General features: G+C 50.0%; 2 protein-coding genes across 4 annotated transcripts; both read left to right on the top strand.

The window, feature by feature from the left end:
* The first annotated feature begins 1,358 nt into the window (after positions 1–1,358).
* TMEM209 (transmembrane protein 209) lies at positions 1,359–15,354 on the top strand. Of its 2 annotated transcripts, XM_075752651.1 has the most exons (16): positions 1,361–1,521; positions 2,493–2,545; positions 3,266–3,405; positions 3,511–3,569; positions 4,341–4,472; positions 5,495–5,733; positions 6,106–6,310; positions 6,935–7,110; positions 7,823–7,894; positions 9,020–9,116; positions 10,098–10,223; positions 10,670–10,767; positions 12,519–12,633; positions 12,725–12,822; positions 13,483–13,556; positions 13,883–15,354. In XM_075752651.1, exons 2-16 carry the CDS (start codon positions 2,501–2,503, stop codon positions 13,935–13,937), a joined length of 1,731 nt encoding a protein of 576 aa, XP_075608766.1. In that variant the 5' UTR covers positions 1,361–1,521; positions 2,493–2,500; the 3' UTR covers positions 13,938–15,354. The 2 variants fall into 2 exon arrangements, with proteins under 2 accessions (XP_075608844.1, XP_075608766.1); XM_075752729.1 differs by lacking the exon at positions 2,493–2,545 and having other exon boundaries at positions 1,359–1,521.
* Positions 15,355–16,789: 1,435 nt separating this feature from the next.
* Positions 16,790–23,137, top strand: LOC104639367 (uncharacterized). 2 transcript variants are annotated; one of them, XM_075752523.1, is made up of 20 exons: positions 16,790–16,888; positions 17,623–17,760; positions 17,853–17,974; positions 18,090–18,198; positions 18,294–18,410; positions 18,587–18,654; positions 18,741–18,878; positions 19,032–19,217; positions 19,327–19,429; positions 19,519–19,660; positions 19,740–19,923; positions 20,048–20,147; positions 20,236–20,354; positions 20,495–20,532; positions 20,754–20,866; positions 20,960–21,108; positions 21,319–21,413; positions 21,716–21,794; positions 22,083–22,191; positions 22,574–23,137. In XM_075752523.1, exons 1-20 carry the CDS (start codon positions 16,876–16,878, stop codon positions 22,645–22,647), a joined length of 2,196 nt encoding a protein of 731 aa, XP_075608638.1. In that variant the 5' UTR covers positions 16,790–16,875; the 3' UTR covers positions 22,648–23,137. The 2 variants fall into 2 exon arrangements, with proteins under 2 accessions (XP_075608638.1, XP_075608555.1); XM_075752440.1 differs by having other exon boundaries at positions 16,817–16,936.
* Positions 23,138–24,002: the final 865 nt, after the last annotated feature.

The raw sequence follows: 24,002 nt of genomic DNA, 5'->3' as shown, positions 1-24,002 counted from the left end.
ATTAAGTCCTTCAGCTGCAATCTGAGAAAGGCTGGAGTGCCCTCAGGTTTGTAGTGTTTTAGGGATGTTGGGTGGGATTCACCTCCTCTCACCTGAGCTGTGTCAAAGCTGAGAATGGCACCAAAACAAGACTCTTCCTCCTCTGTAACTGATAAAGGGCGATTCACCCCATCCTCAAATAGCTGTTTGGGACTAGAAGGCCAAATTGGGCTTTGAACAGTCCTTCAATATTATCTCCATTTCATGCTTTTCCTGCTTTCATCCTCTTGCTTAGGAAAGGAGTCAAAGTCAAGAGACTTTCAAACCAACTGATATCGTCCATTAGCGTGGATCTACCGAACCGACTCTCATCCTCTTTAAATTTGTCTCCTCCCTTCTCCAACTCTGTTTTTATTACCATATGTTTCCTATTACCAGCTTTTTATAAAAGAATAATGCATTCCACCAGCCTTTACACTGGGACAACTTGGAAGTTATTGCGTTTACCCAAATAGGAAGGAGAGCAGGAAAGATTAAGAAATAGGCTGGATATCTTGAATAATCAGAATATCCTAGATAATTTTTCTTTTGCAAAGCTGTTGCCCCTGTCTTGCACGAGCTGTTGCAGTCACCTCAGCTCCATACACCTTTCCCTGCCACATCCAGTTCCTCTATCCAGCTCCTCTCGCTTTGCTGCCTCCCGATTATTCCTATCTGCTGATGTACTCCACTCTTCTTCCCTCAAAAGGACGTATCACGTGAAAATGTCACTAAGATAAATCAGCATGTCACCGCACTGAGAATGTTGCATGATTTACCATCCAGACCTACATGACAAGCACATCACCCAAAGTCACCACGTCAGTTTGGACCACCTTTACCTGAGGTAATGCCTTCTGGATACACTGATTTAGCACAAAATTCACACAATCCTCTTCACTTACAGCGTTTCAGATTGGAAATACAAAGTTACTCCTGTACAGCGCGCAAACAGACCCAAGATCTCTTAAAACTTTTAACTCCTGACCTTGGCAACATGCAGTCTGATATATGTTACTATGTGTAATCAATTAATTTAGCTGTAATTTCACAAAAACACAGCGATGCGTGGCTCTTCACTACAACAACGGCGCATAGGACAGCGAGTTAGCCAGTCACACACACACACCCCCCCTCCGCCATCTTCACACCTTCCACGGCGCGCCCAACATGGCGGCCAACACGCCCGCCCTGACACCCGCCTCACGCGCCCCTTCCCGCCAAAACACGGCACCCACCAACAGCCGCGGCGCGAGCGCCCCGCCGTCCCCATAGCAACAGGCCCCGCCTCCTCCCCCCCTGCGCGTCACGGCGGTGCGTGCGGCGCTGCTCGCGCAGGCGCAGACGGTGCGGCCGTTGCGCTGTGGACGGTTTCTCTCGCGTGTGTGAGGGGAGCGCTCTGCCGTGCGTGTCTCCTCTCGGTTGGGAAAAGGGGGTGCCCCTGCCCTCCCTGAGGGGAATTGTGTGTCCCCTCACCTCCCCTGATCCTCAGCCTTTCGGCAGGTACTGTGACTGCCCCCCCTCCCCCGCCCCAGCACCGCCTGGTTCCTCGGGCCTGCACGGGAGGGCTCTGAGGGGAGGCTGCCCCTCAGAGACTGCTGGGCAGTGTCCGGCAGCGAGTCCTGGAGGCGTAGGGCCACTCGTGTGTGACAGGGCTGTGAGCGGGTGAAGCTGTGATGAGTCAGGACAGGAGCGAGATGCGGGGCCACCTCCATGTGACAGGGTCAGGATGGGGGGGGGCGAGGAGAGATGTCGGGCCTCTTCTGTGTGACAGGGGTGCGTGTGTGTGCAATGTGAGGCTGCTTGGGTGTAACGGTGAGATCTGGGTGGGAGGAAGCTGTAGAGGCCCCCCGGGGTGGCAGGGGGTGTGTGTGTGTGGAGGCTTCCTGCGTGTGACAGTGGGGTCTGGGTAGGGGGAGCTCTGAGGGTCCCTGTGTGTGTGACAGGGGAAGCTGTGGGGTTTCTTTGTGTGCGACGCTGAGATCTGGGTGGAGGGTGCTGTGGAGTCTTGGGCAAGGGGAGCTGGGGCAGTGTGTGGCAAAGGAGCGTGCATGGGGGAAGCTGGGGGGTTTGGGGCAAGGGGAGGTGTCGGGGACCTCCATGTGTGGCACTGGGGTCAGTGCCTTATGGGTTGTCAAGGTGAGGCCTTCCGTCATTACTGTGCCTTAGAAGAGGGCGGGGGGTATGGGAGGACATATTTCAGTCTGGAGGTGAAAACCCCACACCCAGCCCTCCTAGGCAAATAGCAAGAGACCAAATCTCGCTTTTATTTCAGTGTCCTAACAGTACAACTCCTGCTTCTGCAGGATGATGTGGTTCAGGGAGAGAGGTTGGGAGTGTGAGAATGGAGGAGAGGATCTCTGCTTAGGGCTGCTACCTTTGTCAGTGTGGGAAGGGAAGTTTTGGGGCTCAAACTGGATGAAAAACCTGTTAAAAAAAATACCAGGCAATGTGTTCTTGTATAATTCTTCCAGTAATCCTGATGTTAACTGTTTCACCGTTGAATCCTTGTACCAGTAAGAAGCAGGTAATGTGATTTGGGGTTTGTATTTTTATTTTTTTTTAGGTAGTAATGTGCAGTTGAACTGTTTGTCCCAAAAAAGCAAATTATTTATGTTCCCATCTAGTGAAGAATTATGTGACAAGTTTTTAAGCAAGTGGCAGGAAGGAATGGTAGCGTATTTTAGTGATGGGACTACCAGAAAAAGTCACCGGGTTATTTCTTTCACGTAAGGTGTTACAGGATGTAAAGGTAGCAAGGTGTGCAAAGAGTATTCAGATGTAGTGAACCCTCAGAAAGTGGCTGTGCAGTCTGAAAATACTCTGTTACCTACTGAAATGAGTGGGAATTTTGAACAAAAACCTGCAGATTGTGCAAGGCCTTTCGTTCCTCTGGCTTCCTTAGCCTGGAGAAGGCAGGAGCTTTGCCTCTCACTTCTGAAAGATGTTGTTTTTCAAAAATAAGGTTGAAGTCTGTCTCTGTTCTCACATTTGCACCTCACTGGAGAAAACAGACGTCAGTAATAAGCTGACAGTAGAGTTAATCAAAGAAATATTACCTATTTTTACTGGTAAAAAGAATCTGGTTTATTTTTAATACACTAAATATGACTCTGGGTAAAGGTAAAGTCCATTTATATAGTTTGTTTTGAATTACTGCATTTTTTTGTTTAATCTTGTGCTGACTGAGAATCTTACTGTATAAAAGTTGAGAGATTTTGTCATTTCTCTGTGTGTGGTGTTACAGATAATGATACCAGAACAGAGTCCAGCGACTTCCCTCATCGACAGGACCATCAAGATGAGGAAAGAGACCGAAGCCCGTAAAGTGGTTTTGGCCTGGGGACTCCTTAATGTGTCTGTTGCAGGCATGATATATACTGAAATGTACGTTAATTGTTACATCTGATTCAAACAAGCTCTTTGTATATCCCTAAGTATTTCCTGGGACTGAATAGTTGCAAAATGATAACCTCTTGGTTTTCTTTTCAGGACTGGAAAACTCATAAGCTCATATTACAACATCACATACTGGCCACTCTGGTATATCGGTGAGTTGCTGCAGCATTTCAATTAATTTTCAGGATTCTTGCCTTTTTTTTCACTTGTCAGTTTTATTGCCATTTATTTTTAAGCAAGACTTTTTTTTTTTTTTTTTTTCCCCTTGTTTGGTTGTTGGTGGTTTTGTTGTTTTTTTTAATTTAAACCAAAGCTTTGTTTTGCTTTTTGTTACCTCCCTTGACACTTTTGGATTTTCATCCTTTTTAGTGACTGGTAAGAATTGTTAACAGCTTTCTTAGATATATCATGAAAGGGCATGAAGAATTTGGTGCGTTAAATCTTTTAATATGTGGAGAACACTGCAGATTTTACTACTGTGTAGTAAAATGGGTGTGGATGGCATTTCACAATAATTAAAGTTTGTTTCAGATGAGTAGGCTCTAAGCTGTAACAAATACTATGAGAGGATGAAACAAGAGGGGAAGAAAAATCATGAGATGAGTGACAGATGACTTGATGGAAGATTATTTTTGAGAAATACTGTGAAACTTCATTGCAGTACTTTATGTCCCTTTTGGAAAATCACTGTCCATTTTTAAAAATTCAATTTTAGCAGTATAAATAAATATAAAAATGAAAATTATCTCCAATGATTCTCATATAAGAAGGTGAAGAAATCTTAAATACTTGCCCAAGTTGGTACTTATTGATAGCACTGATAATGACCTATTTTTAATGGGCGTATGCCTGTTTTTGCAAATAATACACTTTTATTATTCTCCGTGCTCAAGCTATGGTAAAAACTTTTGTGTTTCTTCTAGAACTTGCACTTGCATGTCTGTTCAGCCTGAATGCCTTATTTGATTTCTGGAGGTACTTCAAATACACGGTGGCACCGACAAGCTTGGTCATGAGTCCTGGCCAACAGACCCTGCTGGGCTTGCAGAACACAGGTGGATGTAATAAATCTCTCTGGCAATCTTTTTTTTTTCTTTTTTTTTTTGTTTCAAGACAGTATTTTTCTCAATGGCAGGATTCTTCAGTGAAGTGAGTTCTGAATTACCTCATCTGATATGAGTGGTAAACTAAATTACCTGCAGCATATTAAAATTCACAACATCAAGTGGTAATTTGATGAGTGTTTGTGGGGAGAACTGGAGGGGAAACAAATGTACGTGGTGAAAAAGAACAGGATGATAGCGGGTGCTGAAGGACAGAGAGAGACTCAAACGTTGGACAAGGAATTTGTAACCTCTACATGGGGCTAGGAGCAAGGCAGAGTGCGCAGGTTTACATTCAGTGTTGGTATCCTACTAATATCACGCTGGGTAACAAGAACCAAATTAGAGGGACAGACAGACCTTTGTGTGAAGTCTGAAAATGACAGCCCAGAGAGCAGTCACTCAGAAAGATCTTGAACAGCAAAGCAAAGTTTTAAAATACAGCAGAACTTGACAAAGCAAATAAAGCAAACTGCTGGCATAGCTGATATGCTACACAAAAGCTGCAATGCTACACACTGATAGTCTGCCCCTAGAAAATGGGAAGCAGACGGGAGTAATGCTGTATCGCCAAAGTTCAAGGGTCTCATATGTTTCTTTGCACAGATAAATTAAGACATTCGGTGTGCCAAAGATGCATAAAGTAGGCAGGTAGAGTAGCTGATGGTATAGGTTAGAGAACCCCCTCCCCCCCGCCGGGTTATTCGGGGTGCCGGGTAACGTTTAACTGAAGTTTGAAGCTGTAGGATTTGTACTGAGTTGTGGTCATGTGTCTCGGTCTTCTCTTTTTTTCCTGTCAGTGGATTGACTGCTGAGCTCTGTAGGGGCCAGATTCTTCTAGTGTCCCTTCTAGCATCTTATAAAAATTGCCTTAAGATAGTGTTGTGTATGCGTTTTGTTGTGTGTTTAAAGGGGGGAAGGAGAGTTTGGGGCTGCTGGATCCACAATGCTAATCCTGTTTTTCCTTATTGCAGTGGTACAAACAACTCCACCACGTGAGCTCGCAGCAAAGAAAGTCCCATCTTCGACGCCTTCTCCTCTGATCCAGGGTCAAAGTGTGCTCAGTTACAGCCCGTCCCGCTCCCCTAGTGCCAGTCCAAAGTTTACTACCAGTTGTATCCCAGGGTACAGCCCTCAGCTACAGGCTCTGTCGAGCAACAGTGCTTCCTACAGCAGTGCTGTAACCTACTCACCTAGCAGCAGCTACAATAAGGTAAGGACCAAGACAGCTCCCAATGGTATGGTTTGGTCTTTGTGTTGTGCCATCTGCCATTGAAGGTGAGCAGCAGCCAGCAGAGAGTTGTGTATTTGTCTGTTTGCTCCTTTTGCAAAGTAGACGTAAATTTGTCGCATTGGGATTTGTTCTTTTTCCCTAGTGTCACTTCATTTGTTTGAGAGTGGCTAGTTTATTTCGGAACAAAGCCAAAATAAGAACCCAAAATATAAATGCCAAGGAGAAAAAAAAAAAAAAAACAAAACCAACCCAAACCCCAAACAAGAGTCTTTTATATTCATGTTGTTTACATATCAAGGTGGAATTCTGTCTTCCTCATGTGACACGACCATTTGTTTTTATTCACCTAAGATTTCCAGCTTCAGCCCCTCTCCTAGTGGATCACCGTACCCTACCAGTATCGGACCAGTGGAAAGCAGCGGGCTAAGGTCTCGTTACCGCTCTTCACCCATTCTCTATAATTCTCCTACTGGCAAAGAAGATTATATGACAGACCTCAAGTCACTGGACACCTTCCTTCGAAACGAAGAGGAGAAACAGCACAGAGTTCAACTAGGTAAATAAATCGATTTGGTTGGAAAAGCATTGCCAAAATGCAAAGGTGTTGGTTTTATTCAAGATTGGCTTTTGCGGATGAGAAAAGTTGCAAAGGATTCCAGTGTACTTGTACTAGTAAATAGACCTAACTTGTTTATGGTAATAACCTGTGACCTTGGTAAAGGCAGCTGCCAAACAGTTTAGTCTTCTACTGAGGAATTAGGACATGAGGTAGAGCGTCATCGTTTCTACACACCTCTGTGGCTTAGGAACTTCAGAAAGTTTTTCTCCGAAGTATTCAGAAATGTGTGCTGGTAGATTGTCTCTGTAGCATTTGTTGGCTGTAGTGGACCATGATAAGATGACGGGCTCTGTCACCTTAGTGAGAGGGATATCTTGTGGAGAACGCATTTCAGATAAAGGGGGTGAATTATCTGCAGGCGGTTTTTGTCCTGGATAGGGACGATCAAGATAAGGGTGAAATCAGTGGTTATGCAAACTGACTTCAGCATATGTATTCGTGGCAGTTTGTGTTCGTGTGTCTTGTCAAAGCCCTGATATACTGACCTCTTGCCTGTGCTGTTGCTTCCAGAACTGCTTGGCAATAATTGTACCTGACTGTTTAACGAATGGGTCGTTTCAGGAAGTTCAGACTCCAGCTCTCCTTCCAGCAGCCCAACTTTTTGGAACTACAGCCGTTCTATGGCAGACTACTCACAGATGCTGAGAAAGTTCCAGTATCAGCCAGCTTGCAGGTCCCAGGCTCCATCGGCACACAAGGACGAAACTGATCTGAGCTCGAAACAGGCTGCAGAAGAGGTAAATTCAGCAGCGGGGTGGTCAAGAGGGAGAAACGGGCCTCTAAAATATACAGCTTCATGCAAAGATTTGGATTTGAGCTGCATCAAAAATGCTGGAGAGAGAGAAATCCTCTAGCATTTAACCATCTTCATACAGCTTCACTGTAAATGGACTTTTCAAAGTCTGAATTTTAGTTGGAAAATTATTTCTTCCTTGGAGAACAGGGCGTACTCTGGGTAAAATACATTTGTGACATAAAAATTGACTTGAAACTGGTCTTTGTTTAACCCAGTGGAAGGGCTGAAGGATATAAAGCAGAAAGCCTTTATGCCTGCGTCTGAAAGAAGTCTGATGTAAAGGAATACAATTCATGTGGCTTAAATTAAATTTGATCAATTTTCTTTATTTCCTCCATTAATCTAATGAAGCTTCCCATTCAAATACTTCTTAAATCAATCCTACAATTCCGATGAATTTTATCCTAATGGATCAAAGAGATTAAAAGTGAATTTGAGCTCGTGCAAGATGATTGTACCGTGAGTAGAGAGTGGGAACATCGGATGTGAAGCTGCTGTAAAAGTCACATGATACAGCCAGCAGATGTCTAAGAATTATGGCAAAAATACGATTTGAATTATGTGCTGTAGTTAGTATCAGAAATTATCATAGACCCTAAAAACTCTTGGTATGCTGTTAAGTTCTTATATGTTCTTCATAAACCTTTCCATAGGTTTGGGCACGGGTGACAATGAACCGACAGCTCCTTGATCACATGGATTCCTGGACCGCTAAGTTCAGAAACGTAAGTCTGGTTTTTAAGAACAAGCGCAGCGGAGTGGAAAAGCACCTCCGTGTCCCCTGTTTGCCGAAGGAGGTGGGAAGAATTGCAGTGTCTGTTTGAGGATTGGGGTGGGCTGGCTCAGGGAGATCGAAACACAGTGTGCGTCAGGAGAGGACTACTGAGATGCGGTTTTTGACCTGACCTCAGTGCTTTGTATTCCGAAAACTTCACAGCCGTAAAGTTCATCCACCTTTGAATGCGAAACAAAAGCATCTTGGATATGACAAGATTTGTTTTTCCTTGCTGTAACCGGGATTGCTAAATTGTTGTTTCTGCAGTATTTCTAACTCATTCTCCTGGGCTCAAAGCATGGAAAATTCCAACCTGAAGGCTGACTTTTCCTAACAGTCATGAGCCACGTAATAAAAAACAAAAAGCAAAGCTTTGATCTTATATCAATAGGAATTGCTATCGCAGAGGAGACTTAATTGCACAAAATGGCAAAATAATTAGTAAATCTAACTTGGAATTGCCCCTACAGTCATACCATCTATCAAGTATGTAGTTTTGTTTGTGTTTCGTGGTGGTGTTTGGTTGTTTTGTTTTTTTAAAGTAATAAGATCGGTAAAAAGCAAAGATTAGCATGAGATCCATGCCAGATTCCTGAGCATCTGTTCATAAACCTAGGGCCAGCTTGCTTCAGATCCCAAATGCCGTCACGTACAAACCCCGCACATAGTGTTGATCAGCTCCTTGATTTCCTGAAACAAATGTGAGAGGGAGTGGACTCATCAAAGTATAAATTATCTTTATGGGTGGAGGGCTGTGCTTCGTAATACCCCTCTTCTCATTGTTCAGAAAAGCTTTATCTGATACTTTCTAGAGATTTGTTTTCCTGATTCCTTTACATTGAATTTTCTGGCCTTTTAGAAAGTATTAGAGAGTCATTTAAACTCTGCCTAACTTGAATATTCTAATTTAATTACTTTTCTCCTTGCTTGGCTTCAGTGTTTCTGTTGTGAAGCTTTTTCATGATTCTAATGGTGATGATTAATAGGGTGTAAGCCAAGGATTGGGTTTTTGGGTTTTTTCTTTCGTATTTTTGCTGCTTCTGACCTTCTGAATTTTCACATTTTTCTTTCCTAGTGGATTAATGAGACGATTCTAGTGCCACTTGTCCAAGAGATCGAGTCTGTGAGCACTCAGCTGAGAAGAATGGGGTGTCCGGAATTGCAGATCGGAGGTAGGATAAGACGGTGGCTTTGGGGTTCCTGGTGGTGGTTGATGGAAGGCTGCTCTCTATCTGGGGCATCGGATCGGTCTTATGTAAATTAGGTCTGTTAAATATGGAGACTTCCAGAAATATGGATGAAGTCACGCTTATGCTTGTCTTACATAAAATTCATACACCTCTCTTTTCTTTCTTTTCCTTCTCTTTCTTTTCCTTCTCTTTCTTTTCCTTCTCTTTCTTTTCCTTCTCTTTCTTTTCCTTCTCTTTCTTTTCCTTCTCTTTCTTTTCCTTCTCTTTCTTTTCCTTCTCTTTCTTTTCCTTCTCTTTCCCCCTCTCCACCCAAACTTACTGCTGTGGAATTACAGGCTCAAATGATCACTGATTATATCACATTAAACTGTCAGAAAACATTTCAAGGATAGAGGTGCTATAGACTCTCAGTGTCTCCAGTCCTATGTGCTTTTCCAAATTCTTTCTTAAAATTAACTGCTTTCTGAAATAACTTTTTTTTAAATTCTGATGAACTGGAGTTCTGGTTTTCATGTCGCAATACAAATCTGAAGGAACTGCTCCTTTTATTGCTTCAAATTTATATTCCCTTAACCCGGAACTGGATTTGACGGGCTGTATTTAAATTAAATCCACCTTTTGCAGGCAGCTTGTTGTGTCCCCTCAAGAGCTGCATCCGTCGTGATGCCTGCAGAAGAACTGATCAATGCTGGCCTTGTCCCCACCTCATTACTCTCCCTCTGCTTTTCAAAGTGGGTGTTGTTGGTTCCTTGCAGCTTTTATATTCTGTGATGTAAAGCAGCCATCTGCTACTTCATTGGAATCGAAACGAGTGTTTGGAGTAGTGTCACGTGTTAAATGTTTCTAGAACTTTAAATAGTGCACCAAAAAGGAGAGCTCTTTGCAGTGGTGCCTGGTAAGGGCGGCTGTTGGGAGTTCTGGGGTGGTCATAGCTGACTCGTACGGACTCTTCCTGTGTTGCAGAAGCCAGCATCAGCAGTCTGAAGCAGGCAGCGCTCGTTAAAGCTCCGCTCATTCCAACCCTGAACGCTCTAGTGCAGTATTTGGATCTTACACCAAACCAGGAGTATTTGGTCGAAAGGATCAAAGGTATGTGGTGTCACCATACTGACTCGAAAACATTTCCGTTACCGCAGTCAGCGTTGGTGGCGTCAGATGTTCCTTCGGCGGAGATGTTTGAAGAATCACGCCAGGGATCAGAGCTGCTTTTAAGCAGGAGAGATGTTTCTTTGCAATTTTCTCTTTTTATAGCGATGTAACGACGTGGGACTTGGATGTAACTTTGGGAATGCTTTTCAAAGCCTTATTTCTCATTTTCCTCCTGCCTGGTTGGGGTGCAAAGTGCTGGATTTAATCCCTTCATTAACTACAAATAAAAATGATCCTGTAAATGATTGTCTTTACAAGCATTTCATTAGCTGTAATTTTCCTGTTTTGTACGCTGGAAACATTTAGGAAGCCCCTGAAACTAGCATAAAATACCGCTTTTGTACAGTTTCAACCCCCAGTAACTGAATAAATCTTGTTGCTTTCAGAGCTTTCTCAGGGAGGATGCATGAGTTCATTCCGATGGAACAGAGGAGGCGATTTCAAAGGCCGCAAGTGGGACACTGATTTGCCCACTGACTCCTCTGTAAGTTTTCAAAGATGTCTTGATACGACGGCTTAGAGTGGGTTGCCTTTCAGCGTAGGCTTTGGAGGGAGTAGCCAGTAAGTAGGAACATGGCAAAATCCTTTCTGCGTCGCTTACGCAGATAATCCCATTGCTGTTGGTGAGATTACGTGGGGAATAATGCAAACAGGATTGGATATTGAGTAGGTCACAAAAATGCAATTGCGTATCTTCGTCTTAGGCTGGGCTTTTACTTAGAGTCCTCTGAAAGGTCAGATAGCTATGAGGAGCAGTCTGACAGGTCGGGATCTTGCTGGTGCAGTTCTGCTATATTTAAAAAAACCCCAAATGTCTGCCCTAGTCTAACAATTTTTAATGCGAGGAAAACTTTTCACCTTGTTCTCATTTTCCTTTGCTATAATGGACAGAGGGGGAAAAAAATGCAGATTGAGTGACATAGAGTGGGTGTTAGGGTGATTTATTCTTTATTTTCCGCACTGTAAATAGATTTTTCAGTTACTTGGGAGAATAAAAACCAGGAGATCTGAATGTCAGAGCTTCACAACTTTGCTGACAAAGTTATAATGAGATTCAATTGCTGGAAGCTGAAGTTGTACAAAATCAGTCTTGAAATAGGATTTGATTTTCTATTTGTGAAGATGATTAAATATTTGGTAGTGACTGGCCACAGAGCAGCTCTTAGCGCCTCGGTAGACACAGGGTGAACAGCTCTAAAGTGTGTAAAAATCATGAGCACACCCTGGAATTCAGTCTTTTATCAAAACCAGGTGGGAGAGGTGCTGTTGGGCGGTATATTAAACTTTCAAGAATTCTAGGAAAAAAATCCCAATATAAGAAATTAATACAAACACTGCCATGAAGTTTTACATTAACTTACTCAAGACAATTACTATTAAAAAACCCTAAACCCACAATTTTGCCTTTTTTGTTAATCACACTGCAAGTAATACAAAGCCCTGATTTCCAAGCTGCATCTCCCAAACTTCTTGAGACTTTTGGCATTTAGCCCGGAGAAACTCTTTTGTTTTGTCTACAAACCAGATGATGCTATATGTAATGAACACAGAAAGTGTTTTTATTACCGAATTACAGATAATTCAGTGAGGTTGCCCACATAAAAATGCTGAGAACTCTCTGGGAAGGGTTAAAACACAACTAAGAGGGCTGTGGCGTGGTTTTCTGAAAGCTTGTTCCAGGACTTTACTTCAAAATTTTGGCTTTCTTAGTAAGATTTATGGGCAGCCCAGATTTTTCCAGTGATTTTTATTTTGCCTTTTGTGAGGAGAAAAGAGAAATTTGCTTGATGGGTGTAATATAATTTGATTTCATCTGCCCTTCTTGGCCGAATCCTTGCAGCTGGTACAGAACTCATCACTAAAACCATTGCCTTGGAGTTCATGGCCTAAATAAGCCCATAAGATACGTGACGCTGCCAAATTCTGCAAGATTGCAGGATAAAGTCACTTGTGTGTGAACTGAGCTCCTGACGTGTGGCATCAGTTTATCGCGTTGTGACTTGACGCCGTTTCGCTTGCTGGAAAAATTAAACTCGCCTTCGCACCAGTGGCGTGCCTGGCCCGTTGAAATCTCTGCTTTAAGCATTAAGCTGCCTTGGGGTCCTAAACTGAGAGGGGTTAAGTCAACGTTGCAACCACAGACTATCAAATACTGTAACTAACGCCTGAGGTTATTGCAAGAAAGCTGCTGTATTTTTAAGGACACTGAAGTGAGATTTGTTTTTCTTTACCCAGATCATTATGCACGTGTTCTGCACTTACCTTGACTCCAGGCTGCCACCTCACCCCAAGTATCCCGACGGGAAAACCTTCACTTCCCAACACTTTCTTCAGACACCAGACAAACCAGGTACTTGCACTCACACGTAGCTGCTCTTTGCCTCTCGGATCGCGTCGGCACCCTGGAAATCCCTCTCGCCTTTTAAACTTTTCATTCGCAGACACTTCAAACGAAAACGTGTTTTGCATCTACCAGAGCAGCATCAATCCACCTCACTACGAGCTGATCTACCAGCGCCACGTCTACAACCTGCCCAAGGTACGGTGGTGTTGGTGGTCTTCTCCTGCCGTCGGGAAATCATTGGCAGGTCGGATTTGGGGTTGGTTTGTTTTTTTTTTTTAGGTCCTAACCAGATTTATTGACTATTTGCACATAGGTTAGCCCAATGCAGGGAGTAAACGTTAGTTTGGGCTTCGACCGTGACATGGTAATTAGTCTGCTACTAAATAATAGCTTTAGTATCTATTGAAGATATATAAGTACTTAGATAGTAGCTTCCTCTGGTTTATTTTCTAACAATTTATTTTAAAATACCAAGTTGTGTCATTCCTGACCTGACTTAAGGCCACCAAGCCCGGTGCCTGTCCGTAAAAATCCTTGGGAGAAGCTTGCAGTCTCAAACTAGTGAAATTCTCCTGTGAATTTTAATTTTCTGTTGATCCCTGGTTGTTGCTGGATTTCTGATTTCCAAAAAGCTCTAGTATTTGGAGATGATAATCCAGCCAAAACCCACATTTGGTCTTTTTCTGGTATTTACCTAATTGAAAAATAGAAAGTATTAAGGCAAAAAGCCCCACAGCCGTCCGCGGAATGGCGTTGCATCGTGTCTTTATGGTCACTAATTCTACCTGACATATCGCTATGATTTCTCGTCGGTGACTTGATTTCTGAGTTTTTCCTCTCTTCCCGTGGCTTCAGGGCAGAAACAACATGTTCCATACCTTGCTTATGTTTCTGTATATCATCAAGACAAAAGAATCCGGGATGCTGGGGTGAGTACCCGCCGTTACGTGTCACTGCGTACGAGGTGCGAACGGAGCGTCCTGGTTTGAAGCGCCTTGTCCAAAGGCGCCTCAAACTGAAATCGCGAGAGCGGGAGGATATTAGTGGTGTTAAAATCATCTTCTCGTTGGAAACGATAGCAGCTTTTCAATAAAATTGGATGAATCTTACGTGTATGAGCGATAAAAGCAGACTTGGACAACGCCTACCTTCGCGTTAAAATACTGAAGTGCGGAATCGATAGTTTTTCGTTTAACATTTTAAACGGGGGCTTTGATTAACGTGCAATTTATTGTGATCGCTTTTGGTTTTGCAGGCGTGTAAATCTTGGTTTATCGGGAGTCAACGTTCTGTGGATTTTTGGAGAATAACATCTCCAGCGGGATGCCGGTTCAGAGGAACGACGCTCCTCTGGCGAGATGAACTGAGCGGCATTGATAATGTTTTTGACTAAAACACGGACTTAGTATAAAAGGGGATAATTTAAGCTCCACTTTGCGAGTTGAGGGGAAGCGTTTGTAATTCCTGTGTGGGTTTTGTGATGATGTTATTTAAAACATTTCACTGTCGAAGTGCTACTGCGTACGAAGGCCAGGCGGGTTTTCTCTTTCCGACTTTACACCTGAACGAATCCCGTTTAAAAAGCCGTATGCTGTTCCTGTTCCACGTATCTGGCAGTGCCGTCGCCGCTTAACCAAGCTTAACTGATCTCGGGCCTAAACTCCAACCCCACCGCGGGCTGGAACGGCCCTCCCGAGGTTCTACGCAGCCACGAGCGAGCCGGCACTTGGAAAGATAACAGCGATTCGGCCGAGTTGGGCATCCAAGAAATTCCGGAAAGGCAGAAGAAAAACCAAGTCATAAAGTTTAGATTCATTTTGGTTCATTTTACTATGGATGATAAAAAAAAAATGTTTTTAATTTTTATTATTATTCCTGGCTATTGGTGTAATTGGGTTTTCTGCCCCCTGCCCCAAGATGAGTTGGGCATCCGCGCTGCGGGTGTGAAGGAAAGAGAAAACCATGTTTGACCTGCTGGTTTCAGTAAATAAGGTTTTTATTTTCTTTTTTTTTTTTTTTTAACAAGATAAGAACGCCATCCACCTTCAGCAGTCTCACGAGCCCCTGAAATACCAGGTGCCTGCAGTACAACCACGGCATTACCCTGCCTTTGCCTTTTAATTTATTTTTATTGCTCCCATCAGCTTTTTTTTTTTTTTTTTGCTTATTTTGGGAGCCTTATGGACTGGCACGAGGCTTCAGCACCTCTGCAGCCCAGGCTCTACAAACCTGCAGACTTTTAAGGCCCCAATTTTTTTTGGGGGGAAAAAAAAAAAGTGCATTTATTTCAAAGAAGGGGCAGTTCAATATTTGCCAAAAAATTTTTTATTTCAGGGGGCAGGGAAAGAATCTGCTGTAAATTCTGACGAGTTGTTTAGAAGTGTAGATAGTTACTGTAATTATTTTTTTTTTTAAGGGGGAGTTAAAAATCCATAAGCCCCGAGATGCTGAAGATCTTTGTGTGGGTTTATTCCCCTCAGTGAATAACCACTCCCCTCGCTCGTTGTAAACTGCCAAAAACCCACTTGTACATAAGAGACGTGAGAATTACACTGGCTTGTAACACCACGTGTTTTCTTACGATAATCTATTTTTGTACTGGATTTTTTTACTGCTGGTTTTTGGTGTGAACCGACTCAGTCTCCCCGTGAGACGCAGGGTTTTACTCGGGGGCTGCTACCAAAATGGCTCATTTGGTTCCGTATTAAATGAGTTTGTTTTATCAAATGCTCGTTTCGGGGTTTTGTTTTTTTTTTCCTGGGGTTCAGCATCGTGCGCCAAGGAAGGATGCTCAAGGAAGGGGGGTGGCTGGGCTGCACCCCAATTCTGCGTCCCAAGGGCAGAGCGGGGCTGTCCCCTTGCCTTTTGCCCCAGTTGCTTGCTAAAGACTAAGTGCAGAAATGTTCTTTGACCAAAAATGGGTGTTTCTCCAGGAAAAGCCCGTCCCTGCAGCTGTGGGATCCCCAGGTCCCCGTGCACCCCCAGGATCCTGCGCAACCTCTTCGCCACATGGCCCCGATCCCTGTGCACCCCGATAACGCCACACGCCCTGGTCCCCGCACATCCCCATTCCTGTGAACCCTGATAAACCATGCAGCCTGCTCCCTGTGCACCCCAATCCACCATGCACCTTGGTTCCTGTGCACCCCAGATTGCCCCGCACCCCGGTCCCCTGCACCCCGGTCCGTGTGCACCCCAGATTGCCCCGCACCCCAGTCCCCCTGCACCCCGGTCCGTGTGCACCCCAGATTGCCCCGCACCCCGGTCCCCCTGCACCCCGGTCCGTGTGCACCCCAGATTGCCCCGCACCCCGGTCCCCTGCACCCCGGTCCGTGTGCACCCCAGATTGCCCCGCACCCCGGTCCCCCTGCACCCCGGTCCGTGTGCACCCCAGATTGCCCCGCACCCCGGTCCCCCTGCACCCTGGTCCTTGCACACCCCACTCCCAGCGCGGAGCCCTGTGTGCCCTGGTGCACCATGAACCCTGGTTTCCTGTGCACCCCAGATTCCTGTGCACCCCAATCCTCACGCACCCTGACACACCGTGCGCCCTGGTCCCTCTGCACCCTGGTAACACCGTGCGTCCTGGTTCCTGTGCACCCCGATTCACTGTGCACCCCGATCCCTGTTCACACAGATACACCACGCACCCCAGTTCCTGTGTTCTCCAGCCCCGTGCACCCCAATACACCGCACACCCCGATTCCTGTGCGCCCCCATAGACTATACACCCTGGTCGCTGTGCACCCCGATATACCACGCCCCCCCCCCCCGCACCCCGGCCCCGCGCACCCCACATCCCCGTGCACCCCGATACACCGCGCACCCCGGATCCCTGTGCATCCCCGTTCCTGTGCACCCCGATACACCGCGCACTCTGGTCCCTGCGCACCCCGCTACACCGCGCACCCTGGCCCCACATCCCCGTGCACCCCGCTACACCGCGCACCCTGATCCCCACGCACCCTGCATCCCCCGTGCACCCCCATACCCCGCGCACTCTGATCCCCCTACACCCCAATATACCACACCGTCGCCCCCCCCCCCCCAATCCCGATACACCCCGCTATACCGCGCATCCCGGCTCCCTGCGGAGGCGGGTCGGGCCCGGCTCCTCCCGGTGGGAAAGGCGGGGGGGGGGGCGGCTCCCGGGGGCGCGCCCCGCGCATGCCCGACACCTCCCGTTAAATACCGGCGGGCCGGGCCGGACCGACACCGCCGCCCCCGGGGATCGCTGCTGTCTCCGCCATGGCCAGTGAGGGTGAGCCCGGCCGCCGCCGCTGCTGCTGCTGCGCGCAGGATGGGCAGGGTGAGGAGGAGGGGGGGGGGGGGTGTCCGGGCCCGGGGGGGCACCAAGGGGTCTCCCCGCTCCCCGTTCCCCGTCATGAGCGTCACACCGAGGGGATGTCCCCATCCCAGGCACCGGGGGGTGTCCCCCCCCATCCTGAGCGTCACACCGAGGGGATGTCCCCATCCCAGGCACCGGAGGGTGTGTCCCACCCCATCCTGAGCGTCACACCGAGGGGATGTCCCCATCCCAGGCACCGGAGGGTCGTCCCCCCCCCCATCCTGAGCGTCACACCGAGGGGATGTCCCCATCCCAGGCACCGGAGGGTCGTCCCCCCCCCATCCTGAGCGTCACACTGAGGGGATGTCCCCATCCCAGGCACCGGGGGGTGTCCCCCCCCATCCTGAGCGTCACACCGAGGGGATGTCCCCATCCCAGGCACCGGAGGGTCCCCTCCTGTCCTGAGCATCACACTGGGTACCAGGGTGGCCCCCCACATCCTGACTACCAGAGGGTCCCCCCCTCCTGCGTATCACACTGGTGGGGTCCCCTCTCCTGAGCATCCTCTGGGTGCCACCCTGGGGCTCTGTGTGTCCCCCATGGGCTTTGGGGACCAGGGTGATACCCCAGCGCAACAGCCCCCAGGTGCCCCATGGTGCTGAGCTTGGGCAGGATGCAGCCCCAGTGTGACTCTAAACCCCCTGCAGATGTCCCCAAGACCACCAAACCCAGAGGTGACAGTGATGGCCCCCGCCGGAGCTCCCTCTGTGACCGGCACTGTGCTGCCATCAACAACGTGCAGGGTGACCTGGGCTGCCACCTGCACCATCCCCGCATCCCCCCAGGTAGGTTGGCCACGGGCTGGGCATGGGGCTCCTGGGGGGGGGGGGGGGGGGGATGTCCTGCACCCGCTGTCACCCCCCTGTTTTGCTCGCAGCCATGTCCTCCCCATCCTGCTGCCAGCAGCACTCGGATGAAGTCTGTGAGAGCTGCGTGGTAAAAACCACCCTGACGGCCGAAAATGCTGTGGAGGCCAACAAGCTCTCCAACAACTACAAGGTGGGTGCCCGTGGCATGGGTGAGGGCACCCATGGGTGCTCCTGGGTGGCTGCAATGGGTTTTCTCTTTCTTTCTCCCTTCAAAAAAAAAAAAAAAAAAAAAAATCTCGTTGCAGTTTGGCTTCAAGAAATGGAAGAGCCACGTAACAGCGCGGCCCTGGGAGGACCGATCGGAGATCGTCAAGGAGCTCTACTCTGACCTCAACGTCATCCGGGGCTCTGGAGGTTGGTGGCCTTGGGGACACCCCTGTGCAGTGGCAGCGTGGATGTGGGATGGTGCAGGTGACAGTGGTCCCATTTGGTGCCTTTTCCTCCCACAGGGTCCACGGTGACGTGTGGGAACATCCTCTACCTGCTGCTCTTTGGCTGGTGGCTCTCGCTCCTCTATGTCCTCGTGGCTGCCACGATGTTTGTCACCATTGTGGGGGCTCCTTATGGTGAGTCCCAAATTTGGGACCCCAATGTGAAGGGCTGGGTGAGCTGTGGGTCTCCTGGCTGAGTCCAAAACAGCACCAATGGGTGCTGGGGTCTCCTGGGTCTCTTCTCTGTGGGGTGGCCCTGTAGCTGGAGGGGACACGTGTCCCCAACAAAGCTGATGCTCATGTCCCTGCAGGGCGGCTCTGCTGGAACCTGGCTGGGTATTTCCTTTGGCCCTTTGGCAAAGTGATCCAGAAAGAGGAGGTAACGGCGTGCCCCAAATTGGGACCCCACTGGGGGATACATTGAGGTGTCCCCTGCTGCACCCTGACACCCCCTGTTCTCCCCAGGTCCCCAAATCCCGCCGGGCGCTGGGTGCGTGCGAGGCCGGCGCGGAGACGAGCAGTGTGGGGGAGAGCTCAGCCCTGCTCGGTGGCCCTGTGCCGCGCCGCTGGCGCCTGCGGTGCTGGGTGGACGCCGGATACTGGGTGAGCCCCGTGCTGGACACAGCGACACCCCGTTCCTGAGCACGGGCACCCAGGGAGCCCCCCCCATCACAGTGGGGATGGCACCCACGGGTGCCTCTGCTCCCCCCCCAACCCCGGGGTGGGCACGCAATAAAGGCGGCTGCCTGTTCGCAGCAGTGTGCTGGCACCGTGGCGTGGCTGTGCCTGGGCTACCCAGCGCTGGTGCTGGCCCATGGGCTGGTGTGCGTCACCGCGTGGCTCCTCGTCGTCCTCATCCCCGTGGCCAAGCTCAGCGCCCGCACTGCCACCCGTGTCCTGCTGCTGCCCCCGGAGCGGGTGCTCGTCCGGCGCCTGAGGATGGTGGGTGCCTCTGCAGAGGCGAGGGTCCCACACCCTGCTCTGGGGTGGATTTTGGGGGTTGGGGGGGGGGGGATGCTCAGAGCAGCGTCACCCACTTGTCCCTCGGCAGACGGAGGTGCCGCTGGAGGGGGAGGTGATCCTCTGCTGCTACCGTGCCGTCAACCCCTACTACTACAAATATGCCGTGGACGGCATCAACGTCTTCGCAGTCAGTATCCTTTCATGGGCTGGAGTGGGGAGGGTGGGGGCCTGATCCCAAATCCCACCCCACCTCAGTCAACTCCTTGACCAGCCACCCCAGACCTGCTGCCGCTGGTGCTGGTGACGCTGGTGCTGGGTTACGTGGACAGCCACAACCGCCTAACCAGTTCTCCCGTCAAGTTCACGTTGGCCCTGCTCTCCATCATGCCTCTCTCCTACTACATCGGGATGGCCATTGCCAGGTGAGCGGTGACGGGGGGGACGCTTGGTGGCAAGGTGGGGACACATGCCAGCCCCGCTTCCACCCTCCTTCTCTTCCAGCATCTCGGCCCAGAGCAACTTTGCGGTGGGAGCTGTGGTGAACGCCACGTTCGGCTCCATCACGGAGCTCACCTTCTACATCACGGCCCTCATCAAGGGCTCGCGCGAGGGCAACCGCTGCTACGCCGAGATCGTCAAGTCGGCGTTGACGGGGACGCTGGTGGGCTGCGTCCTCTTCGTCCCGGTGAGATGGGGTGGCACGCTCATGGTGCGAGAGCACCCGGTCTCTGCAGGGAGCTGGGAGGATGAGGGTGCTGTGAGTACAGCACCGATGGGGGATTTCTTGGGGGGCTTTCTCCATCCCCAAGGGTCTGTGCATGGTGATCGGGGGCATCCGGCACCAGGAGCAACGGTTCAACAGCCGCTCGGCGGGTGTCAGCTCAGCCCTGCTCTTCCTCTCGGTGGGAGGTGAGTTGGGGACTGGGATGTCCCCTGGGTTTGGGGGGGGGTGTCCCACCAGTGTGGGTACCCATGCCACGTCCCTCCATCCGCACAGGCGTCTTTGCCCCGACGCTCTTCTCCAAGGTGTACGGGAAGCTGGTGTGCGGCGAGTGCCACAACGTCACCCAGAACCCGCTGGGCCACTACCTCTGCCACAACTGTCACTTTGACCTGGTGAGTGGGAACGCTGACCCCCCAACTGCTGGGGTTTGGGGTCGGGGATGCTCCCAGCCCACCTGGCTCCCGCTCTTGGTGGTGGCAGCGGGGCTGTCCCTTGTCCCCTGCTTCCCTGTTGACAGGCTCTCTCTCCACAGATGGAGAACAACGGCACCCTCTACTACAGTCACGTCCAGTGAGTGTCTACTGGGGTGGGGACAGGGTTGTCACTACAGTAGGGTGGCACCTCCCAGGCTGGGTTGTGGCCCCACATCCCTCCCAGGTCCCCTCTTTGCCACTCTGAAGGGTTCCTATCCTGCGCCCCCATCTCCTCCATCCCCAGATGGTGCAGGGGACACCCCTGGCATCTCCATGCTGGACCTCGGTGGCACTGAATGTGTCACCCATGTCCCACAGACCCCTGGTGTACACAGTGTCCCTCCTGCTCCCTGCTGCCTACCTCATCGGTCTCTTCTTCACCCTGAAAACTCACTCACACATCTACGACATCCACATCAGCGACTGTCACAGTGAGTGTCCCCAAACCGAGGGGTGCCCTGGCTGTGGGGCTGGCTCTTCTCACTGCTCCAAGGTGTCCCACCACGTATCTGCTCTTCCCCCAGTGCCTGGCCACCACCACAGTGCTGTGGTCCACTGGTCTCGCTGGCGGGCCCTGGTCATCCTCCTGCTCTCCACCCTCTGTATGTCAGCCTGTGCTGACCTGGCCACGGAGCACATCAGCCCCATCCTCACCAACTCCACCATCTCACAGGTGAGTGTGGGGATGGTGGTGAGCCAGGTTTGGGTGGCCCTGGGGACCAAGATGTGCCCTCCAGGGATGGGAACCTGCCCTGGCTGCGGGGTTGAACCCCAAAAGCCAGGGGAAAGGTGATGAGATGCTCCATGCACTGAGGTTGCCCATGGCTAGGATGTGGTCAGGATCAGGCCATATGCATGCACTGATGTCACCTCTTCCCCGCAGTACTTCATTGGTGTCACTGTGCTGGCGATGGTACCTGAGCTGCCAGAGATCGTCAATGGCATCCAGTTTGCCCTGCAGAACAACCTGAGTCTGAGGTGAGATGGCTCCAAGGATGAGTTCTGAGGTGTCTTCCTCCAGCACAATCCCCATGCCCTGTCCCAGTGCCACAGCTGTGTCTTGGTGCCAGTGATGGGCTGCCCAGCTTCACGCCACTGCAGGGTCAGATCCCTGCCAACTTGTCCTCAAGAGCACTTAAAGCCACCCAAAATATGGGGCTGGAACCAGGTTGGTTCCCCAAGGTGTAGGGTGGTTTTTTTTTTCCTCACGCTGAGCTGAGCCACCCAGAAGGTGCTGAGACCTGGTGCTTGGCAGCTCTTAAGTTCTCTGTCCTCCCCAGCATCGAGATTGGGAACTGCATCGCTGTCCAGGTCTGCATGCTCCAGATCCCCATCCTGGTGCTCTTCACCATCTTCTACGTGAGTAGCCCCAGGACAGCCCCTGGGTGACCTCCTGCAGCAGGGTTGGGGACACAGAGCACTCCATGAGATGTGGCAAGGGCACAACCACCATCCCCAGTGTCTCCTCCCCTCTGCTCAGTGCAGGGGGAAGTAGGGTCAGATGTCTCCTACCTTGGCTGATGCTGTCCCCAGCCCTAGGGGCACATGGCAGAGGGGGCTCAAGGGGTGACATGCAAGTCCCCAGCCACAGTTGGCGTGGGGCTGTCCTTAGTTGGCCATAAATCCAAAATCCTCTGTGTCTCACAGCCGACCAACTTCATGCTTGTCTTCAGTGACCTCCACGTCTACGCCAGCATGTTCAGCGTGGTGCTCATGAACTACATCTTCATGGATGGCAAATGTGACTACTTTCAAGGTGACTGCTCACCCGTGAGGCTGTTGTTGTGGGACATGGTGTACCCAGCTTCCTTGCGCTGATGGGGTGGGGGGCTCCTGGAACCAGCCCTGGGGTCATCTGCTTGGTGCAGCTCTTGACATGTGGTGGCTTGAGCAATTCTGGGGTCTTGGTTGACCATCTTGGAAATGCTGGGCCAGGACTGGAGCTGGTACCCTGCAGCAGCTCCGAAGGGGGGATCACTCTCTTCCTCCTTATTAAACCCCTTCCAATTGAGATTTTTGCAGACTCCCTTGCAAATCCCATAGAGCGAGCTAACCCAGACCACCCTAGAAGGTCTTGAAAGCAACCTCCTTCCCTGCTCCAGGGAGTAACCCTCTCCAACCTGCTCTGTCTGCCCTAGGCACGGTGCTGGTGATGGTCTACTTCATCCTCCTGGCTGTGTATTTCTTCGCCCCATCGCCCAGTGGTTGCTGAGGTTTGGACTCTACTTTCTCCAACCCTCCCGTTTGAGTTCAGCGCTCATCGGGGTGTTATCTGGTGTCTCAGGGACTCGGCTGGGCTGGCTCCGGTCCGGAAGCATCGTTTGCCGAAGCTCCTGCTGCTGCCTGGCTCCTCTGGTGGGGGTGCCAGTGGGGCTTCAGGGATGGGAAGGGTGGTGGCAATAGAAGCACTCCTGAACCAAGGAGGAGCCCCAATGCCAGGGCACTTCACAGAGGTACGTCCAGCCCACGCTTGTGTGGTTGGAAGGAAAATTGTCCTTAGTGGAGGGTCTTGAAGGGGGTTCCGGTGTGGTCTCAAGGACAGATGTGTCGCACTGTAAGAAGGTGCCTGAAAAGAGCCTCTTGTCCTTCCAGGCAGTGGGTGATTCTGGGCCTGGAAGGGACTCAGGGCTGGGGATCACACAAGGCTTCTTGATGGTATTAGAAATGCACCAAAAAGTCTTTTTCAGCTGGTTTTTTGTCATTAAAGCAGTTTTGTATGAATCAGAAACAAACCTCTTTTTCCTTAAACGACCCTTAATTCACCTGTCTGGGCCTCTCCATGCCCCCCCACCCAGGTTAGTGCTGCTCTTGGGGTGATGGCCGCTTGGTGCCCACCGAGGCTGGCTCCTAACGCGGTTGGTGTTGGGCACCAGCAGTGGCTTGGTTGGAGCCAGCAGCCCTGGGATCAGAGCAGGACAGCACTCGATGTCCTACCCCAGCGCTGGAGCAGCTTCCAGGGGAGCTCCACCACGCTGCCACAGGGACAGAGGGACCGAGCCAGCAGCAGCGTGGCTGTGGGCTCCAGCTTCCTCCGTGATCCTTCCTAAGCTCCAGCTCTTGTTTCCAGCCTGGTCTTGTCTGACTCTCCTGGGTCATCCTTGCTCAGAGGGCTTTTAAAAAGGGTCAGGGATGCTCCTGGTGCTGTTTGCAAGGTGCCAGGGACCAGCTCATTTCCCTCTCTGCAAAGGGAAATGCTAGTGGGTGAGAGGACAAAGGCAGGGGGGGCTTGGACTGATTTATTATCAGAACTTTAAAAAACAAACCAAAAAAAACAACCCAAAAAGCAAAACACAGATAGATAAATACAGGCACTGCAGCTCCTCTACCTTTTCTCCCTCCCCAGCCTGTACTCTGGCATAAAAACCAGAGAGGGGAGTGCTGCTCGCTGCCTGCATCGCCAACGGTGGACTCCAAAAGGTCTCAGAGTCAATAAAAACCAGGCCTAAACTCTAAACAGCCCGGAGTAAGGCAGGCAGCTGCCCAGGATCCCCCTCCTTCCCAAAGGAGGGCAGGTTGCTCGTTAGGAATTAAAGATGCTGCTTGATCAAGCTTGCTTTGTTTTCTTAG

Source organism: Balearica regulorum, chromosome 1 (genome assembly GCF_011004875.1).
Source record: "Balearica regulorum gibbericeps isolate bBalReg1 chromosome 1, bBalReg1.pri, whole genome shotgun sequence".
In the NCBI taxonomy this organism is placed as follows: domain Eukaryota; kingdom Metazoa; phylum Chordata; class Aves; order Gruiformes; family Gruidae; genus Balearica; species Balearica regulorum.
Note: the sequence above shows the minus strand (reverse complement) of the source record. Positions and strands in the feature narration are given on the sequence as shown.